The 16431-nt window shown below is 39.0% G+C and overlaps 1 protein-coding gene across 3 annotated transcripts in view; it reads right to left on the reverse strand.

The window, feature by feature from the left end:
- Positions 1 to 8510, reverse strand: part of CEP295 (centrosomal protein 295) — a 43544-nt gene extending 35034 nt beyond the window's left edge. For 2 of the 3 annotated variants that reach the window (XM_058858769.1, XM_058858780.1), the window contains exons 1-5: positions 8446 to 8510; positions 6712 to 6845; positions 5805 to 6005; positions 4191 to 4315; positions 3328 to 3421 (exon numbers count right to left, since the gene is read on the reverse strand). In XM_058858769.1, coding sequence (XP_058714752.1) covers positions 3328 to 3421; positions 4191 to 4315; positions 5805 to 6005; positions 6712 to 6819 — 528 coding nt within the window. In that variant the 5' untranslated portion in view covers positions 6820 to 6845; positions 8446 to 8510. Of the gene's footprint in view, positions 1 to 3327; positions 3422 to 4190; positions 4316 to 5804; positions 6006 to 6711; positions 6846 to 8445 lie in introns of those variants that run through there. The other variant, XM_058858787.1, reaches the window with a different exon arrangement.
- Between the last annotated feature and the right edge of the window lie 7921 nt (positions 8511 to 16431).

A 16431-nucleotide genomic window follows, 5' to 3' on the forward strand; every position in this document is an offset into this window, starting at 1 on the left:
TAGCCTTAACAACAGAACTTCCTTGGTCCTTAAATAATATTATTGCATGTTATTCTAGTAGGTAAAAAAATTAACTGCTATATTTCTTAATCAATAAAAATCATAGCAATTGTAGCAGATCAACGTTAACCAAACCACTTGCAGATACTGATTATAGCTATGAAAACAGACAAGTCCCAGGGCTAAACCTCATTAGCCAGATTACCAGTGCTTACCCTGTATTGGATTACTTTCAGAATGTACAATTAAACATCTCTTCTGAATTATTTAAAAAATTTAAAATTAACAAACCAATAACAAATAATTACTAATTACATGTAAACAATCAAACTGCAGAATTTTATTCAAAAGCTGTGAAGATGTCAGAATTACATTGGAGGCTGCAATTTTCCAGTTAATATCAAAAGAAATTAGGCTGAAAAAAAATACCATACTTCCATAATGGTTTTGTAACTCCTCCCTTTATTTGTCTTTCCTTCCTTCAAAAAGCAAGTAATTCTATACTGGCAAAACTGAAGAAGCAAAGTATCATGAAATGGGACAAAAAACCCAAGAAAAAACCCATGACCAAAACTCTACAAATGCTATGAATACTCAAGCAGAGTACAGTAACACTTTTTAGGTTTTATTTTCATTTCATAACAATCTAATAGATCATGTAAGAAAAAGTAAGTTTACAAGAACTCAGCAACACTTTTCAATAAAGTTGTGTTTACAGTTTAGCTTCAATTAAGTAACTTTTCATTTGGTCTAACTAAATAGGGCCTCAACTCCTAAAATCTGTAATTCTGAGAACCAAAATAGGTTCTGACATTAGAGTAAAAATACTTATTTTCTAACTGGGTAAAATAACAATAATAGGAGAATCTTTAGAGAATGTTTTTTATATTCTAAGTAATCATGCCATGAACAAGTGTCCTAGCTCAGTTTTATGAAATTATAGTCAATTGTTATTGCAACAGAACATCAGATTACGATTATAGTTGCATTTAATAAGCTCCTTATGCAAACTGATTCAAAAAAACAAGCAGACTTATTCAGATGACCCTGTAATTCACAGGATTTAACTAAAACATTTTAAATTCAGTGCCTTTTGAATAACACATTTGCAAGACAAAGCCCTGGATTTACCTTCCCCCAACTGACAGTCAGTATATTTTGTTTTCTCTCTCCTGAAGCAGAAACAGGAATAAAAATCTCTCAGTCTTTCAATTACTTAACATTTTTCTCCATAAAGTACATGGCACCCAATAACTCTTCAAAGAAAATAACTTTATTCTTAGCCCTGTGCCCTCCAAGCCATAGGTCTATAACTAAAGGATTAAAATCTCAACAGATACGAAAATTAGAGAAAAGACTTAAAGTCAGCTAGTCTTTAAATGGAACAAATTTATATGCTGTGCTATACTGAAACAGAGCAATCTCTTTCCTCAACAAAAACTCAATATGTCTGCAAAATTAGTGACACAATTTGCCATTATCAACATGAACTTCATAACAGAAACAAAACCCACATACTATAGAAAATCCAGATGTTTGCAAACTCTGCTAAACCCAGTTACAAATCACGTTTGTTGAAAAGGGGAGTAAAGGACATTTGCTAATGGCTGGAAATGCATTAATTTTTGGAAAGGAACAAGATTTAAATAGAGTACTGACCCAGACATGTCATCCAATGCAATTGTATATACAATTTTGGTTTCACCAGAACCTGGAGAAACCTGGAAAAAAAGCCTTATTGCTTCCCCTGGTGACAAAATACTAAAGAATGAAGAGAAAATTCTGCATTTATAAACCAGAAAGGAAGTGCATTATTGATGTTACTAGATAAAAATATTAAATAAAAGTATTACATACAAAGTACTGCAACATTTTAGTTGCTATGGAGGTTAACAGCAGTTATGGGGAAGGTTTAAATAAAATGTGACATAAGACACATTCTAAACTGCAGAAGTTACTACAAAGCAAACCCACAGCATCTCACACTTTCCAAACAATGCCAAACTGAGCAACAGAAGCACCTGAAACCCAGGAAATAAAGAGTCAAAGCTTGGACTGATACAGACTTCACCTGCTCTACACCAGACAGACCAGGAACACACCCTATGGCACAACATAGAGAGGAACAGCAGCATGAAAGGGTGTGTGAATTTACCTGAACTGTACCAGACAGGACCTTATTCCAGATGTTCTAAGTTTCAATACTGCATATACTTTACCAGATATAACCCCAAATTTTACCACTCCCTTACAACACTTGCTTTAATCTTTACTCATATCCAGCTTACACAACATGAAAACCCTTGGGCAGCCAATGAGAAGATCTGGAGAGAAACTTGTACTAATGAAAGGCCATGGGTACTCCTTCTAATCATTCTTAGAACTGTGAGGGTCAAACCTTACTCAGCTTTTCCAGATACAACACAAAATCCCTATCATCCTGCACTCTAACCTATACATACGTGCTGGGATGTGGCTGGGAAAAGTTTTGAAAGTTTCACTGGCTGTGAAAGGGGGCTAGTATACCTCAACCCTTTATTTTATTGTCAGTAGTTTGAATATCCTGAACCCAAATATCTAAAAGGGCACAACGCCACATGAGGCAACTTAAAATTCTGTATTCATGAAGTTCTATAAGTTAACTCCAAAATAAAAACGCACATCATGTTCTTTCTGCGGCTCAGATCTGCAATCCCGCAGGAAATTCTACATGTATGCACAAGCTCTATGAAATCAAAGCAGCATGAATGGGGTACAAAGCCACACCTCAAAAGGTTGCAGCCTCCCCAATAGACTTGGGTGATGGCTTCCTATCAAAATTAAAGAGCTTCCCCTTTATTTAGTACTCCCGACAAGCAAAAGAAACTGAAGGGAGAAAAAACCCCAACAAAGCTACCCCACAGCTAAAAAGACAGAATTGTCTTTATTACAAAACTAAACAAAATGCTGCTAACTGCATCAGCAGGACAGAAGCTGAGGAGGCATATAATGCACAAGCTGAGAGAGATCATTGTAAAGTCTCATACCACTGGGGCTACTAAAGAAAAATGAGATATGATGAAAGTTTAAAAAGACATATTAACTACAAAAATAAGAGTCTGATTACAAGACATAAAATTCACACATAACAAAAGATCAATAAAGTACCCAAGCTTAGTAGCAAGAAACCTGCTAATATGTAATTAATTAATTCCATTGTTTTTTGCTGAACCCCTCTCCCTACAGTATGCAAATACCAACTCTAGATGTCCTGTTGCGAGGAGTCAGACCAATAAATATGTATGTTACCCTTGAAATTGTGATCACTGTTGTATCATGGATACATACCTCAAATGGACGTGGAGGAGGAGGTGGCAGGCTTGCAACTTTGGCTGCTCTTTGTCTTTCCACTTCTAGAGCACGTTTGCGTGCATCTGTTCGTCTTGGGGGACAAAAACAAAACAAAGCACAAAAGAGAAGAGAGATGGAAAATGACCCAAGCAACGGTGACAGAACAGTGCAAAATAAGAGGTAAACCTAAAATCAGATTCCTAAGTAGCTGCACTGAATGCTCGGGTCTTAGGGATGGGAAAGCATATTAAAAAGACAACAGAACTTAGACTGGAATGCACATCACCTTCTTCAAGTTACGCAAAAACATTAATATATACAAGCATCCAAAAAGCAATACAAAATCTCTGCTTTTGACCTAGGTTTGCAGAAAGCATTGTGTACTTCAACATACTTTAACTGCTTGAGTGTAGACATACTTAACTATCTAATTTACAGGTCTTAGCTCTATTCAAGCAAAACTATGTCCAAGAGGACACAGTCCATTTTCCATGCCAGCTCAAGTTAGGTGTAATCTGCTTAATTAAAAGAAGCCCACGATAAATGCACTAGGTCCTTTTTCCAGGTGGTTAACTATCAGGAACTGGCCTGACGATGTTTCATTTCATTTCATTTCATTTCATTTGTCACTGAACTCCTGGAGAGTCTATAAGGCCAGCTTGAATATTTGATATTCTTGTCTTGGTTTTAAAGCTCCAATTTTTATCAAAAGCCACAAGCTTTGTCCATGAGCATCAATTCTCTTACCCATAAAACTTCAAGATTGAAAAAGCTCCAAGCAAGAAGCATCAACATTTTTGCCTCTCACCTTGTGACACTGTAAAGTTCATTGTTAATAAAACAAAATAACTATTGCATACCTGGCTTGCTCACGAAGTAATTTTTCTTTTTGGTGCTTCTGCTCTATCAGAGCTTTTCTATGTCTCATTTCTGCTCTTTGTTTCCTTTCCTCTGCTTGCTTTGCCAGAGCTTCTAAGTCAGGCTCCTTAACATTAAAATATTGTAATCACTTAATAGAGAATTTTACTCACATCTCATACTATCAATATGATATTTCAAATTACATACTTCTGGTAAAAAGCTCTAAACTACCTTCTACTGTACTAGGGTAAAATACTCTAGTATTAAACTTTTTCTTCTCTGCCATCTTTATTTTCTTCTTCTCCATCAACAACAGCAGAACCTGCCACATGCCTCAGCTAATTTAACCAAATATCAATGTAGAAATATTTAATTCTAAAACTGACGTTTCTTCTGCATCAGTTTGATGAAAAGGATAATTACACATAGTTATTTAAACACCCTGTAGCAAATGCAAACTAACCTGTGTGGAAGAAGCTGTTCTCAAGTGTTACTACCCTTCAGTTATCAACAGAAACATTTATTATTAGTTCTCTGGTCCTATAACACTGGTTCCACAGTTTTTTCCTAACTCACCAATCCTAGGATCGGAAAGGGTTTTATAAAGAAGTTGATTTAAAGACACTGATACATGGAAAAATGTAATGCTATTTTACTTGGGTTTAAAGATCCTGAATAAATCAGGAAGTAAGCTACTGTGCAAAATCCGTGTAAGAAATCTATGGCTGGTTTCTATAAACCTGATTCAGAGTCAAACCTACAGAAAAATTCTAATCAGCAACCTCAATGATCTCTCTAGCAGAGATTACACAACTTACAGGATTTAAAAGAAAGATATCTGCAAAAAAGTACATAACCACTTCTGATACGTTTCCATTCCTAAAAAGTTGTCTATTTAGGTATCAGAACTTCAAAATCAGGAATGTTAAAGGAAAAACCAGCCAACCAGAAATTTTGGTATTTCTAAAATATCAAAACTGTCTCTGACAATATATACTGGTACTGGCTGGGATAGATATTATTTTTTTTACTTTATTTATTATTTTATTGGCTGGTATGAGGCTGTGCTTTGGATTTGTCATGAACACAGGGTTAATAATACAGAAATGTTTTTGTTATTGCTGAACAGGGCTCACACAGAGCTAAAGGCCTTTTCTGCTTCTTGTGCTGCCACACTGGTGAGGAAGTTGAAGTGGCTGGGAGGAGACACAGCCATAACAGGTGACCCCAACTGCCCAGAGGGATATTGCACACCATCTGACAACATAGTACATAGAGTGGGGGAAAGAAGGAGGACAGGGACAATGTTTGGAGTGATGGTGTTTGTCTTCCCCAAGTAACCATTACACATGATGGGCCCCTGCTGTCCTGGAGATGGCTGAACACCTGCCTGCCCATGGGAACCAGTGATTTAGCTGCTTCTTTTGCTTTGCTCTGTGTGTGGCTTTTGCTTTCCCTATTAAACTGTCTATATCGCAACCCATGAGTTTTCTGGCTTTTACCCTCCTGATTCTCTCCTTGATCCCACTGGTGGGGGAGTGAGCAAGCAGCTGTCTGGTGCTTGGCTAGTGGCTGGGGTGAAACCATGACACAATAATATTAAGCTCACTTACATTCTCCTTGGCCTGTCGGTGACCCTCCCCAATCGCTCTTAAGCTTGATAAATACAGCTCTTCCAGGGCTTTCATCTTCTCATCCTGTGCCTTCTGCCATTCAGCTCTCAGTGCCTCCTCTAACTGATGCAGTTGTTCTTCTCTCCTCTGCTTTACCTTCTGCCTTATCTGGTAGGAGATATACTTCTGCTGCTCTCTGACCTGTAGAAATAGCAATTATGTTTGTCAGCAATTCAAGAAAAGCACAATACTTTTTGCAGCAAGACTTTCCACAACATAGTCTACCCTTCATCCAGCTCATGTACTATTCCATTCATAATCTGTCTAGAAAACACTTTCAAGTTGCTGTTACCTTTCTCCAAAATTAATATATAAAATAAATTTAATCTTAATTAAATGCTGCAGTTAAAGTCCAAAAAGTGACATACAGGTGACAAACAGCAAAAACTGCTTGGAATATTCTTCCCTCCGAAAATTCAACAATAATTTATGAGAGGCTCCTATTACAATTCAACATGGTTTAAAAAAAATCAACAACTATACCAAAAACTTCGTAAACACAGTTTATTATTTTTCACTTCATATTTCAGGCATTTTTTTCACAGAAAGGGTTGTCAAGCACTGGAGCAAGCTGCCCAGGGAAGTGGTTGACTCCAGCCCTTGAAAAGTTCAAAGGACATATAGATGTCATACTTAGGGACATGGTTTAGTTGTGGACTTGGCAGTGCTGGACTAATAGCTGAACCTGACAATCTCAAGGGTTTTTTCCAACATAAAAAATTCCACCATTCTACAATATTATTACCTTGAAATTTAGCTTACAGGAAATAATATTTTCAGTTACTTTTCTTAAATTATTTGTTACATCGTCAAATGAAATACAACACATGGAAAAATACAGGCATACTTGTTGTAGCCTTAGTTTTCTTCTTCTTTCATATTCTTCCTTCAGAAACATGGCCTCTTCATTAGGACTAAGCCTCAATGTCCCAGCTGCTGCAAGTTTCCTCTTCATCTTTGGATATGCTGAATAATCAACTTCTATGAGAACAGTGCAAAGAAAAAGAGAAACTATGCATAAATGACACTGGCAAAGCAGCTATAAAAGCAAGATACTGGCGTAATGTTGTCAAGTCTATCATGGTACCTGTATGTGAGAGCTACAACTGTTCACATCTGTCCCAACTGGAGCAGGACTTGACAAAGCCAGAAGTCTTTTCCAACCCTAACGACTCTTAATTGTAATCAACAGCATTGGCTTTGGCTTTGTCACAGTCACAAAAGATAATGCTTTTGAACTACTTTGAGCTATGTACCAAACACTACAAAAGCATCACAGTCACAGTCTACTCTGTGGATCAGCCACAAACATTTGCAAAGTGAAGAGTGGACACCATTCCACTCCAGGGAGGATTTAAAAACAAGCCCACAAAGTACTGAAAGGCCCACTCCACAGTAAAGCAGGCTGGTCACTCAGGTGATCTCTACTGAAATACTCTCATAACTGCTGCACAACAGCAAATTTGTTGATGTTTTTGGCTGCACTCCAAGGTTTTCTGCCATACAGGCTCTGAAACTCTAGCAACAGCCTGTGTACCAAGCATTTCACTGGAAAGCTGAAACTGCTAACTAACGACTTTTTATTCAAGTTTTCCTAACAAGACAAATTTCCAATTATGTTTCCCTCGCAATTTTACTGTGAAACAAGAATCTTCTAGTTCTACAGACTGCTTCCCATTTTCCTTGTAATTACAATTTTCATATCCACAAAAAAAACCCAAACAGAAAAAAACAAAACAAAAAAATCAACCCCCCCATCCCCAAAAAAACCCAACCAACCAACCAACCCCAAACTTCTTCCATCTGATATGCAGCCTAATCTAAAATTCCCCTCCCCCCAAATCAAGCAAGATTTTTTACTGGATCTTCAAATATTTATAACACTGGAAATATTCCCATGATACAAGCAAACAGACTTTCAAAAGTCACTGATTAATTCTAAAAAAAAAACTAGTGAGCAATTCATATAGCACTAACAGTGTAAACAACATGCCACACCTGGAATCAATTATTTTCAGCAACATACATAGTGATCTTGGTATATTTAGAGACACAGTATCACAGATAAAACATCAAGACTGTAAAGAAATCAGGTGAGGTGTAAAGCCGGTGATCCGCAAGATACTTTTGGTACAGGGTTATTAAAGCAATTTACAGCAAAAAGAGGGACAGTAGCATCCTGGTTGCTGCCAGTCATCCCTTAGTCACCCGATGAGGCACAGAAGTTTATCACGACACCAAATTAAGCAGCAAATTACTACATTCTTTCTTTCTTTCTAGAGGAAAAATGTAGAGGATGACCAATGAATAGCCTGGACCTCAAGGATAAGAGCAGAGGCAGAGATTGCGGCGCTTGCCCGGCTCAGCCGCAGCACAGCGCGGGTGCTGCGGGCCGGAGACGGCCCCGGGTCCGCTCGGGCCGCTCCCGCCAGTCACCGGGAGCCCCCAGCGGGGCCGCATCTGGATTCGCCCGAGCTGAGGAGGGACAGGGCGGAGGGAAGAGAAAGTAAAACAGCGGGGGGAGGGGAAGCGGGTAAGGGAAGAAGCGGAGAAGGGGAGAACAGAGCCGCTCCTCACGCACCCGCCGCCACCACCGGGGCCCTCTCCCTCGCCGCGCTACCAACGGCCGCCGCCTCTGCCACGTGACCCCGCGCACCCAAGGAGCCGCCAATGGCGCATGCGCCGTCTCCCGCCCCGCCTGCCCGAGCCCCGCCCCCGTCCCGCGGGGGCCAATTGGGGCTGAGGACGGCGCCGGGGGGCGCGCGCGGCCAATATAAACGCAGCGCTGTGGGGAAAGAAGGGGCTCACCCCCCCCAAGGCGCCGCTGGGAGCTGCTGTGTGCCTGCCCTTTCTCCGGGGCCCAGCTAAGTACGGACCTTGCCTTGCTCGTCTAACGCAGCCGTCTCAGCGCGCACGGGGAGGGATCCGTCACCACGGCTCCGTCACGGCGCTGACCGGGAGCCCGCAGTCGGAGTTTCCAAAGGTTCGCGTGGGAGAGGCATTCACTGTCCGAGCTTGAAATGCTGAGAGAGCTGAATAAAACGGAATCCTGCTAGTTCTGCCTTACTAATGTTACTTCCATGCAGCTTCTCTATTCAGCGCTCTTTTTGGTTGTACTGTGTCAGTAGAAGCAGTGTTACAGTCATAAAATGGTTTGGCTTGGAGGAGGACCTCAAAAATCATTTCGTTCCAGCCCCATTCAGGCTACGGCAGTGCCCCTGTACTTGTAGTGCTGCTCTGCCTATCTTCTAGGCTTGCCCATGGCTTTTACAATGGGCACATCTGTGTTGCTGCCTAAATCTTGTAGCTAAACCTTTCCTTTGTAAACCTAATTTTTAACTAGTGTCTGCCCCTTGTAAGTCTGGTGCAATTCTTGCTTCTTTGCTGGCAGCATGTAGTGACAGTCCAAGGGGGGTAATAGATTTCAACAAAAAGAGATTAGGTTTAGATTAAACATTAGGAGAAAGCTCTTTACTGTGAGGGTGGTGAGGCACTGGCACAAGTTGCCCAGAGAAGCTGTGGCTGCCCCATCCCTGGAAGTTGGATCCCCCAGGACCAGGTTGGGTGGGGTTCTGAGGAGCCTGGCCTTGTGGAAGGTGTCCCTACCCATTGCAACATAATATAACATTATATTATAATATTGTAACCAGATGATCTTTAAGGTCCCATCTAATCCAAACCACTCTATGATTTTTTTTCCTCATGCTTCACCTTTCTTCCTAAAAGGAACCATTGATCATACGTGTAGGATTTACAGCAGTTGGGATTTGAAAGTGGGCACATCAGATATCCTTAATTTATGAGGAATGTAAATGCTATTTGTGTTGAGGGAAACAATTCTGCTATTTGTGTTGAGGGAAACAACATCACATATAGAGATGAGGCAAGAGAGGCTGTTTCTTTGCATGGAGCACATTCCAAGGGTCAGAGCTGCCACTACAAAAATGGAAGAAATGTTTGTGACTTAAAACAGACTAGGCACAAAAGAGATAATCAAATTGTCTAGTGCTGAAACTTGAATGCAAAATATAGCTACTTTTTTGGCAGTTTCTTATAGAAAAAAGTATTTTATACTAGGGGCTGTTATAGTAACCCACCATATTGTGCCCTAAAAGACTGAAACCAGGAGGGCTGAGATTACTCAGCAGAACTCAGTGGTTTGATGCATGCAGATGCATGGCTGCACAGGAAATAGACTAAAAAAATGCAGAATTACAAAAGAAAATACATCAGCATAAGGAGAAGAGGTAACATAGCAGTTTTATGTGCTTTCTTCCCTGCCATCTGCATTTCACTGCTAAAATGCCTTCTTGTTCACAGACTTTTTCTCTCTGACAAGTGCCTGCAACTTGCTGCAAACTACTGACTGGAATAGCTGATACCAAGTTAATACCTGATTGTACTTTAGACACACAGTTGTTTCACAGAATGCATATTGAATAAATTAGACTTGAGAAGTGGACTTCCAAATGTGTTTTCTAGTCTCCTTATTGGATTTTTTGTCCTTCAGCATTTTCATGATGGCAGCGCTCTCCTCAATAACATTACTTGTAAATAGCTTTATCCTGCAGGTCAACAGATGACAAAAAAGTCAAGACAGTCTATTAAGAGAGTAATTGAGATTATGGATTTTAGAATCCTCTACTTATAAAACGTGAAAGAGGTCAAATATATGCTCCTCAATTATACTATTGAATGAAAGGGATATTATGAAACCTACATGTTCTGGGTAAGAATTTTGTTTCAAGGGTGTTTTCTGTCATTGTCTTGCCAAATTATTTCTGCTACTGCTTAATTTACATACATATACTGAAAAACAGGAATTTTAATACTTAATGTACTTCTTACTACACACATTTGAATTGCAGTATTACAGACCTGCATTAATTCCTTCCCCCTGTGAAGATGATATTCCTTTCATAAAAGGTGAACAGTGATGCAGCAGTATAAGTGCATTTAGTCAGAGATATATAAAACTGAAGGTACTAAGCTTCAATTATTGGTCACATTCCTCTTGAGGAAAAGGAATTACACTGGCAGGAGTTATCTACAGAGTGCCAAGATAGCCAGTGGAAAATTTGAATTTCTTTTCAGGAATAGAATGCTTTTCATACGTAAAAAATGTTTCAGAGTGAATCTACACGAAAACACAGATTTTAAAGAAATCATATTAGTTTGATGTGCTTGAGGTTGAAGAGGGGTTGTATGACTGTGAAAGCCAGCAACTGATGAGTTGGCCTGCAGTGCACAGTCAGCAGCTCAAACCACAGTACAGGCCTTGTGCTGTTCCAGAAAATGCCTTTTGAGAGCGGACTCTTCGTACTTCCCTATCACAGAGGAGGTTTATTCCATCAGTAGATGAACCATTGCAAGAGATATTGGCACAGGCACCTTGCCTTGGTGTGCTCTGTGGGGCTGTTTGGTCTGAATATGAGATCTGTAAGGCTGGAGTTGACTTTGTGTGGCCTGAGAGAAAATATTCCATGTCTCACAGGCAGATTGAGCAGACTAGCATAAGCAACCTATATCTTTTACTACCACACAGGAACGCTTGTCCCGTTCTTCATCAGAAATTCTTCACTGTCCACTCATGTTTCTCAGCTGCACAAGCCAAAGATGACTATGTAGGCTTTTCTGCATCCTTAGCATGGAAGCCCTGGTTTTAAAGTTTTTCTGTGAGCTAGTAATAGAAGAGTATAAACACCTGACAGCTCACCCTTGCACAGGACTTGGCACCCTGCACAAATTACATATTCTCCTTGAAAAACTCTGAAGGAAGAGCTTTAAAAAACATGTCATATTCAGACACAAAATCCTCCTGCCCTGAGTCCTCTAACACATCATTATACATTACAGCAGTTTTCTGCTTCAAGTCTCCTTCTTGCTGATAAGTGAAGTATCAGAATGAAATGAGAATTTATCTCAGTCTGAATTTGTTTTTCCCTGCATTCAGTATTCCTCAGTATCACATCCCACACTCATATAGTCTTAAAAGTTCCCCTATGGTTCATTTTGGTTTGATGTGTGATTACTTCTCCCATGCTGTTCTTTTTTAGCACCTGGCACCTGATGTCTAATTATCGTGACCGCCAGGAACTGACAGGATGTGGTTTTACAAATGTTTGTAATCCTCCAGTTCATACATTTTCAAAACTGCAAAGTGCTTTTGTTAAATAGTTTGCAATAAGTACATTCATGTGTAAGCTTAGCAAAAAGATATGGAGCTTCCTAAGAAGGAAGAAGGGCTAATCTTTATTTTTGAGGCTGACTAATCTACCATGGTCAGCCTGTGCAAGCACAGCCTATAATAGTTTCTGCCTGAGACTGATTTGGAGATAAATTTTCTTGACAGATGTGGAAGAATAGCTTTTGTTATTATACTCTGTGTCATGTAAGAGAAAGCTGCAAAGCTACGCCTTCCAGTACCAAAGCAACTGTATCCAGAGCTGTGCCTGCATAAATTCTCAAGGTGCAGATTCTGTCAAAAATAAAGGTGCTACAGTTTTAAAAAAAATAAGAGAAAAAGGAAGTAAAATATGAGGCATAAAAGGCTATGTAGTTGGCAAAAGGATAATTATGTGTTATCAAAGACAGTGTATATCCTAAAATTATTGTTCTGGAAGGAAATGTCTATAAATTCAGATGTGGTTTTGGACATATATGGTGTTGTCTTACAGACAAAAGAAAAAAGGCATGCTGTCCTATGACATTGATCCAGAAGCTCTTATTAGGAAACCAGGCTCATTTTCTATCTCAGATGCTCCTGGGATTTCACCCAGCATCCTTAGCCCAGCTTAATGATTTGGGTCTCTGGAAAACAACCAGCCTTGGGGTAGTAAGAGCAGCAGCAACAAGTGACTAAGAGCTTATCATTCATGCATGAACCACTGTGCTGCCTAAGGTCATTTTAGAATGGGCTCTCAAACAAATTAATTCTCCCAAAGCTTGAAGCCAACAGAATTGAGCTGGATCTAGGTTTTCACAGACAAAAAGGACCCTTGTGTACCTGTTGTATATCCTCAGAGCCAGTCTGCCTAATTACTCAGTGATGCCAGCATGTTTAGACTTCTACAATGCAAACTTGGTGTGTGCACATTCATTTGCTAAAATTTTTGTAACCTGCGTTCAGCCTTCTAAAATATATGGGAACCATACACAGAATTTCCTCCAGTTCTTAAAATATGCATAGTAACTATGGGCACTAATAGGCCAATTATGCTCAGTCCAGTGAGTTTACCGCTGGTCTTTGCCAGCTTTTCTCAACTACTGCGCCATATCTTGTTTGGCTAACCTTCCTGAGTTTCTTCTTCTAATATCTACTTCTATTCTATTTCAGAAACTATATTGAACATTCATTTTTTTATTGCAGGTAGTTTCAAGCAGTAACCTGGATTTTCTGGCATTTTCTTTAAACAACAGATTCTACTCCAGCAAGATCTCTTAAATGGCTTAAAAATTTGCCTTGTAGGGCATAAGCCCTCCTTATGTGATGAAAAATGCTTTTTTAGTTTAGTCCTATATTAGTAGTAAGCATTGTATTTTCAGCACGTAGTAAAGGTGAAAGGAGAAAATGGTGGTTTTTTCTAACTTCAAAGTTATTACTTTTTCTTTTAAATTTACTTTTAATTTTTTGCTTTTTGAAATTTTAATTTTTTTCCTTTTTAATTTTCTTTTAAATTTACTTTAAATTACATTTTCTTTTTAATTTGACTTGTTCTGTGTTGTTTGCCTCCTCCATTTCATAGCTTATGTTTATTACATTTTATACAGGAAGCATGGAAGTTTTCACAAGCTTCAGTTTCTCTCAGATGGGCATCTAAATGCCATGCCATAAACAAAAAAATAATGCAAAGACATCCTGAAGAACAGCTTAAAGCTTCAGGTCTACAAGTCTCCAAAGACGAGGTTTAATTAAGGTTCTAGATAAAATCATAAAGAATTAAATTGTCAGAACCTGCCAATATATTGACCAATTCGAGCACAGAATCTCAGAATCCTTTTTGGTGTGTTAGTAGTCATTTATACCTAAAACAATTAAAAATATGTGTTAGTTTCTCCCTTTCCTTAATGCTGGCTTCTGATATCTCTCTGACCACGCACCTGTACAGTGGGTGACATACAGGATATGATACAGGATACAGGTCTCCTCTTGGGAAAGTACATGTCATTATTCTTTGATAGCTGTTATAACATCTTAATATTGTTTATGAAACACCAGCAAAAGTGTTCACAGTGTAAGAGAGTGGATCTTGGTTTGATCAAGACCTTCATGCTGTAAATCAAAGAGACTATATGATCAGACAGGCTTGTGATATAGCAGATTACACTTCTACTGCAGATTAACTTTGATGTTTTCTTTAGTAGAAAGAAACTGATTATATAGATGAAGTCATTAAAAGGCTTTATGGATGAAATATGTTTCAAAGAGAACCTTACAAAAAGAATGGGCGGTGAAGAAAAAACTATAAGAAGTGAGAATGAATTTGCACCAAGAAAAGAAATTTGGAAAAGCTGAAGAGTGAACAAATGAGTTCAGAAGAAAGCAGTGAACACGGAGTAATGATATAATGGTTCTTACTGCTCCCATTTTACTCTTTTTAACAGAAACCAATCTCTCTAAAGACATGGAGACATTTTCTGTCATAATTTTGGTATTATGGAAACCAAGGAAGGGTGAAAGAACAAGGAGTCTTTAGTGATTGCAAAGAATTAGAGTTAAGTCTGAGGAGAACAAATGGGTAAGGAAGCTATTGATGATTTAGATGCTAGTTTGGTAAACTGGAGTCTTGTCTTCTGTTTCCTACAAGATGAGAGATTTTTGTGCCTGTAATGCTGGCTTAGGTGTCTTGGGATAGATCTGATAAATGGAAGTCCCAGAATCCTGATCTTGGAAAGCCTTGCTAAGCCACTAAAGTCTAGAAGCTGTTAACACTTTTCAGTCCTAAAGATCCATGAGCTTCTAGATTTGCTGATCTTTGTATGCCCAAGCTCTTCTGATGTTGACAGGACTGAAAGGCTCAGAATCTAATCTTGAACAAGGTTCCGGAATTACATCTTTTTTATACATATAGAAATGTATACATCAACATCTAGTATACTCAAAAGGGCTTTTTTGGTTTTTCATGCGGATTCCAATATCTAGTAGAAGTTTGAGGCTATAGATGCTTATTCTGAAAATCATATCCCTATAGATCTGAGAGCTGGAATTCAAGATATTCCTTTTCTCAGTATTTCCTATAAGGCAGCTGGACAGCCGCACCTTTGACTTTACATGGTTCCCTAGCAGTGTGCTCACATCTTTAGATCATACCTCAAGGTTCCAGCAAAGCCCAGGTGATGTACCCACCAGTATGAGGCTGGATCAGCCCTACAGTTGGAGGCATCTATTGAATCTAACACTTTGTTTCAGATATTAAAGTAATACTGAAGTCAGTAAAGGGAACAGCAGCAGTAGCAGAGACAAACATAGACAGCAGTGTCATTTGCCCCAGTAATGTCCTTGGTAGAGCAAAACCACTTTTTTCCCACTGGTCCAATAAAATTGCCTCAATCTGCTTCTTTGGGTGATCAATGCTCATCTGGAATTTTATCACTGTCCTTTTTAGAGGATAATTTAATTGTTTTACATTTATAGAGACAAGGTAATAACCTTAGATTTACATAGAACTAATTTCTTTCTTTGTGAGTGGGTTCTGCAGGATGTGAGCAATTAAGTTTCTGTGGGAGGATTACAGGAAACATGATTAATGGATCAAAGAGAGACCATCTAAGGGAAATGGCTATAATACCAAGGGAGATAATGCTCTTTTTCATAATACTTATGCAAATATGCCAAATGTTGGCGAATTCAATTAATATTGGACAAATGGATTCTCTGTGACGCAGAGTAAACACATACTGGGGAAACAATAAAGCTTTATTGCACATTATCTGTTAACTTCCTCTCAGACAGGCTGGGTTGCCTGGTCAGGCATCTCATTCCATTGCAGGTGGCAGGGAACAGCCAGGCACAAATCAATGAAAGACACTGAGATTGTTTGGATGAAAAAGACTGACCAAGGCTGAATTCATTGCATGCATGGCCAATCAGCGCTTGTCAATGTCCTCAGGCCTGCTGCTCAGTCCTCTGCCAAAAGTTAAATTTTATTCAATGGAAATAAACACTGGTTTAAGAATGAAGGAGACAGAATTAGACAATGTTTATGTTCCTGATTTTATTTCTATAAAAGCAACACTAGCAGAAAAAAAAATAATTAAGTAAAAAGAGAATGCCTGAGCTCTGGAAGACACTGGACTGGGACTCAAAAAAGCCAAGCTTCAGTGACCAGTATAAAATTAGGTTAATACTAATGCTATATAAAGGCAATGAATCCTTCAGGTACTGTAGTGATAGGAGACATGCAAATATCTACATTTACTGAAAACGTAAGTTGCTTATTTGCTTGCTAGCTTCCATGCTGCATATGGTATTTTAATCTCTATTCTAAAATACTCAGTTCCTCTACTGTCACTGTTGGACACGAAATGAGTCACACGGATGCAGTTCAAGGTGTGGTGAAAGAAAGAG

Source organism: Poecile atricapillus, chromosome 1 (assembly GCF_030490865.1).
Source record: "Poecile atricapillus isolate bPoeAtr1 chromosome 1, bPoeAtr1.hap1, whole genome shotgun sequence".
Lineage (NCBI taxonomy): Eukaryota > Metazoa > Chordata > Aves > Passeriformes > Paridae > Poecile > Poecile atricapillus.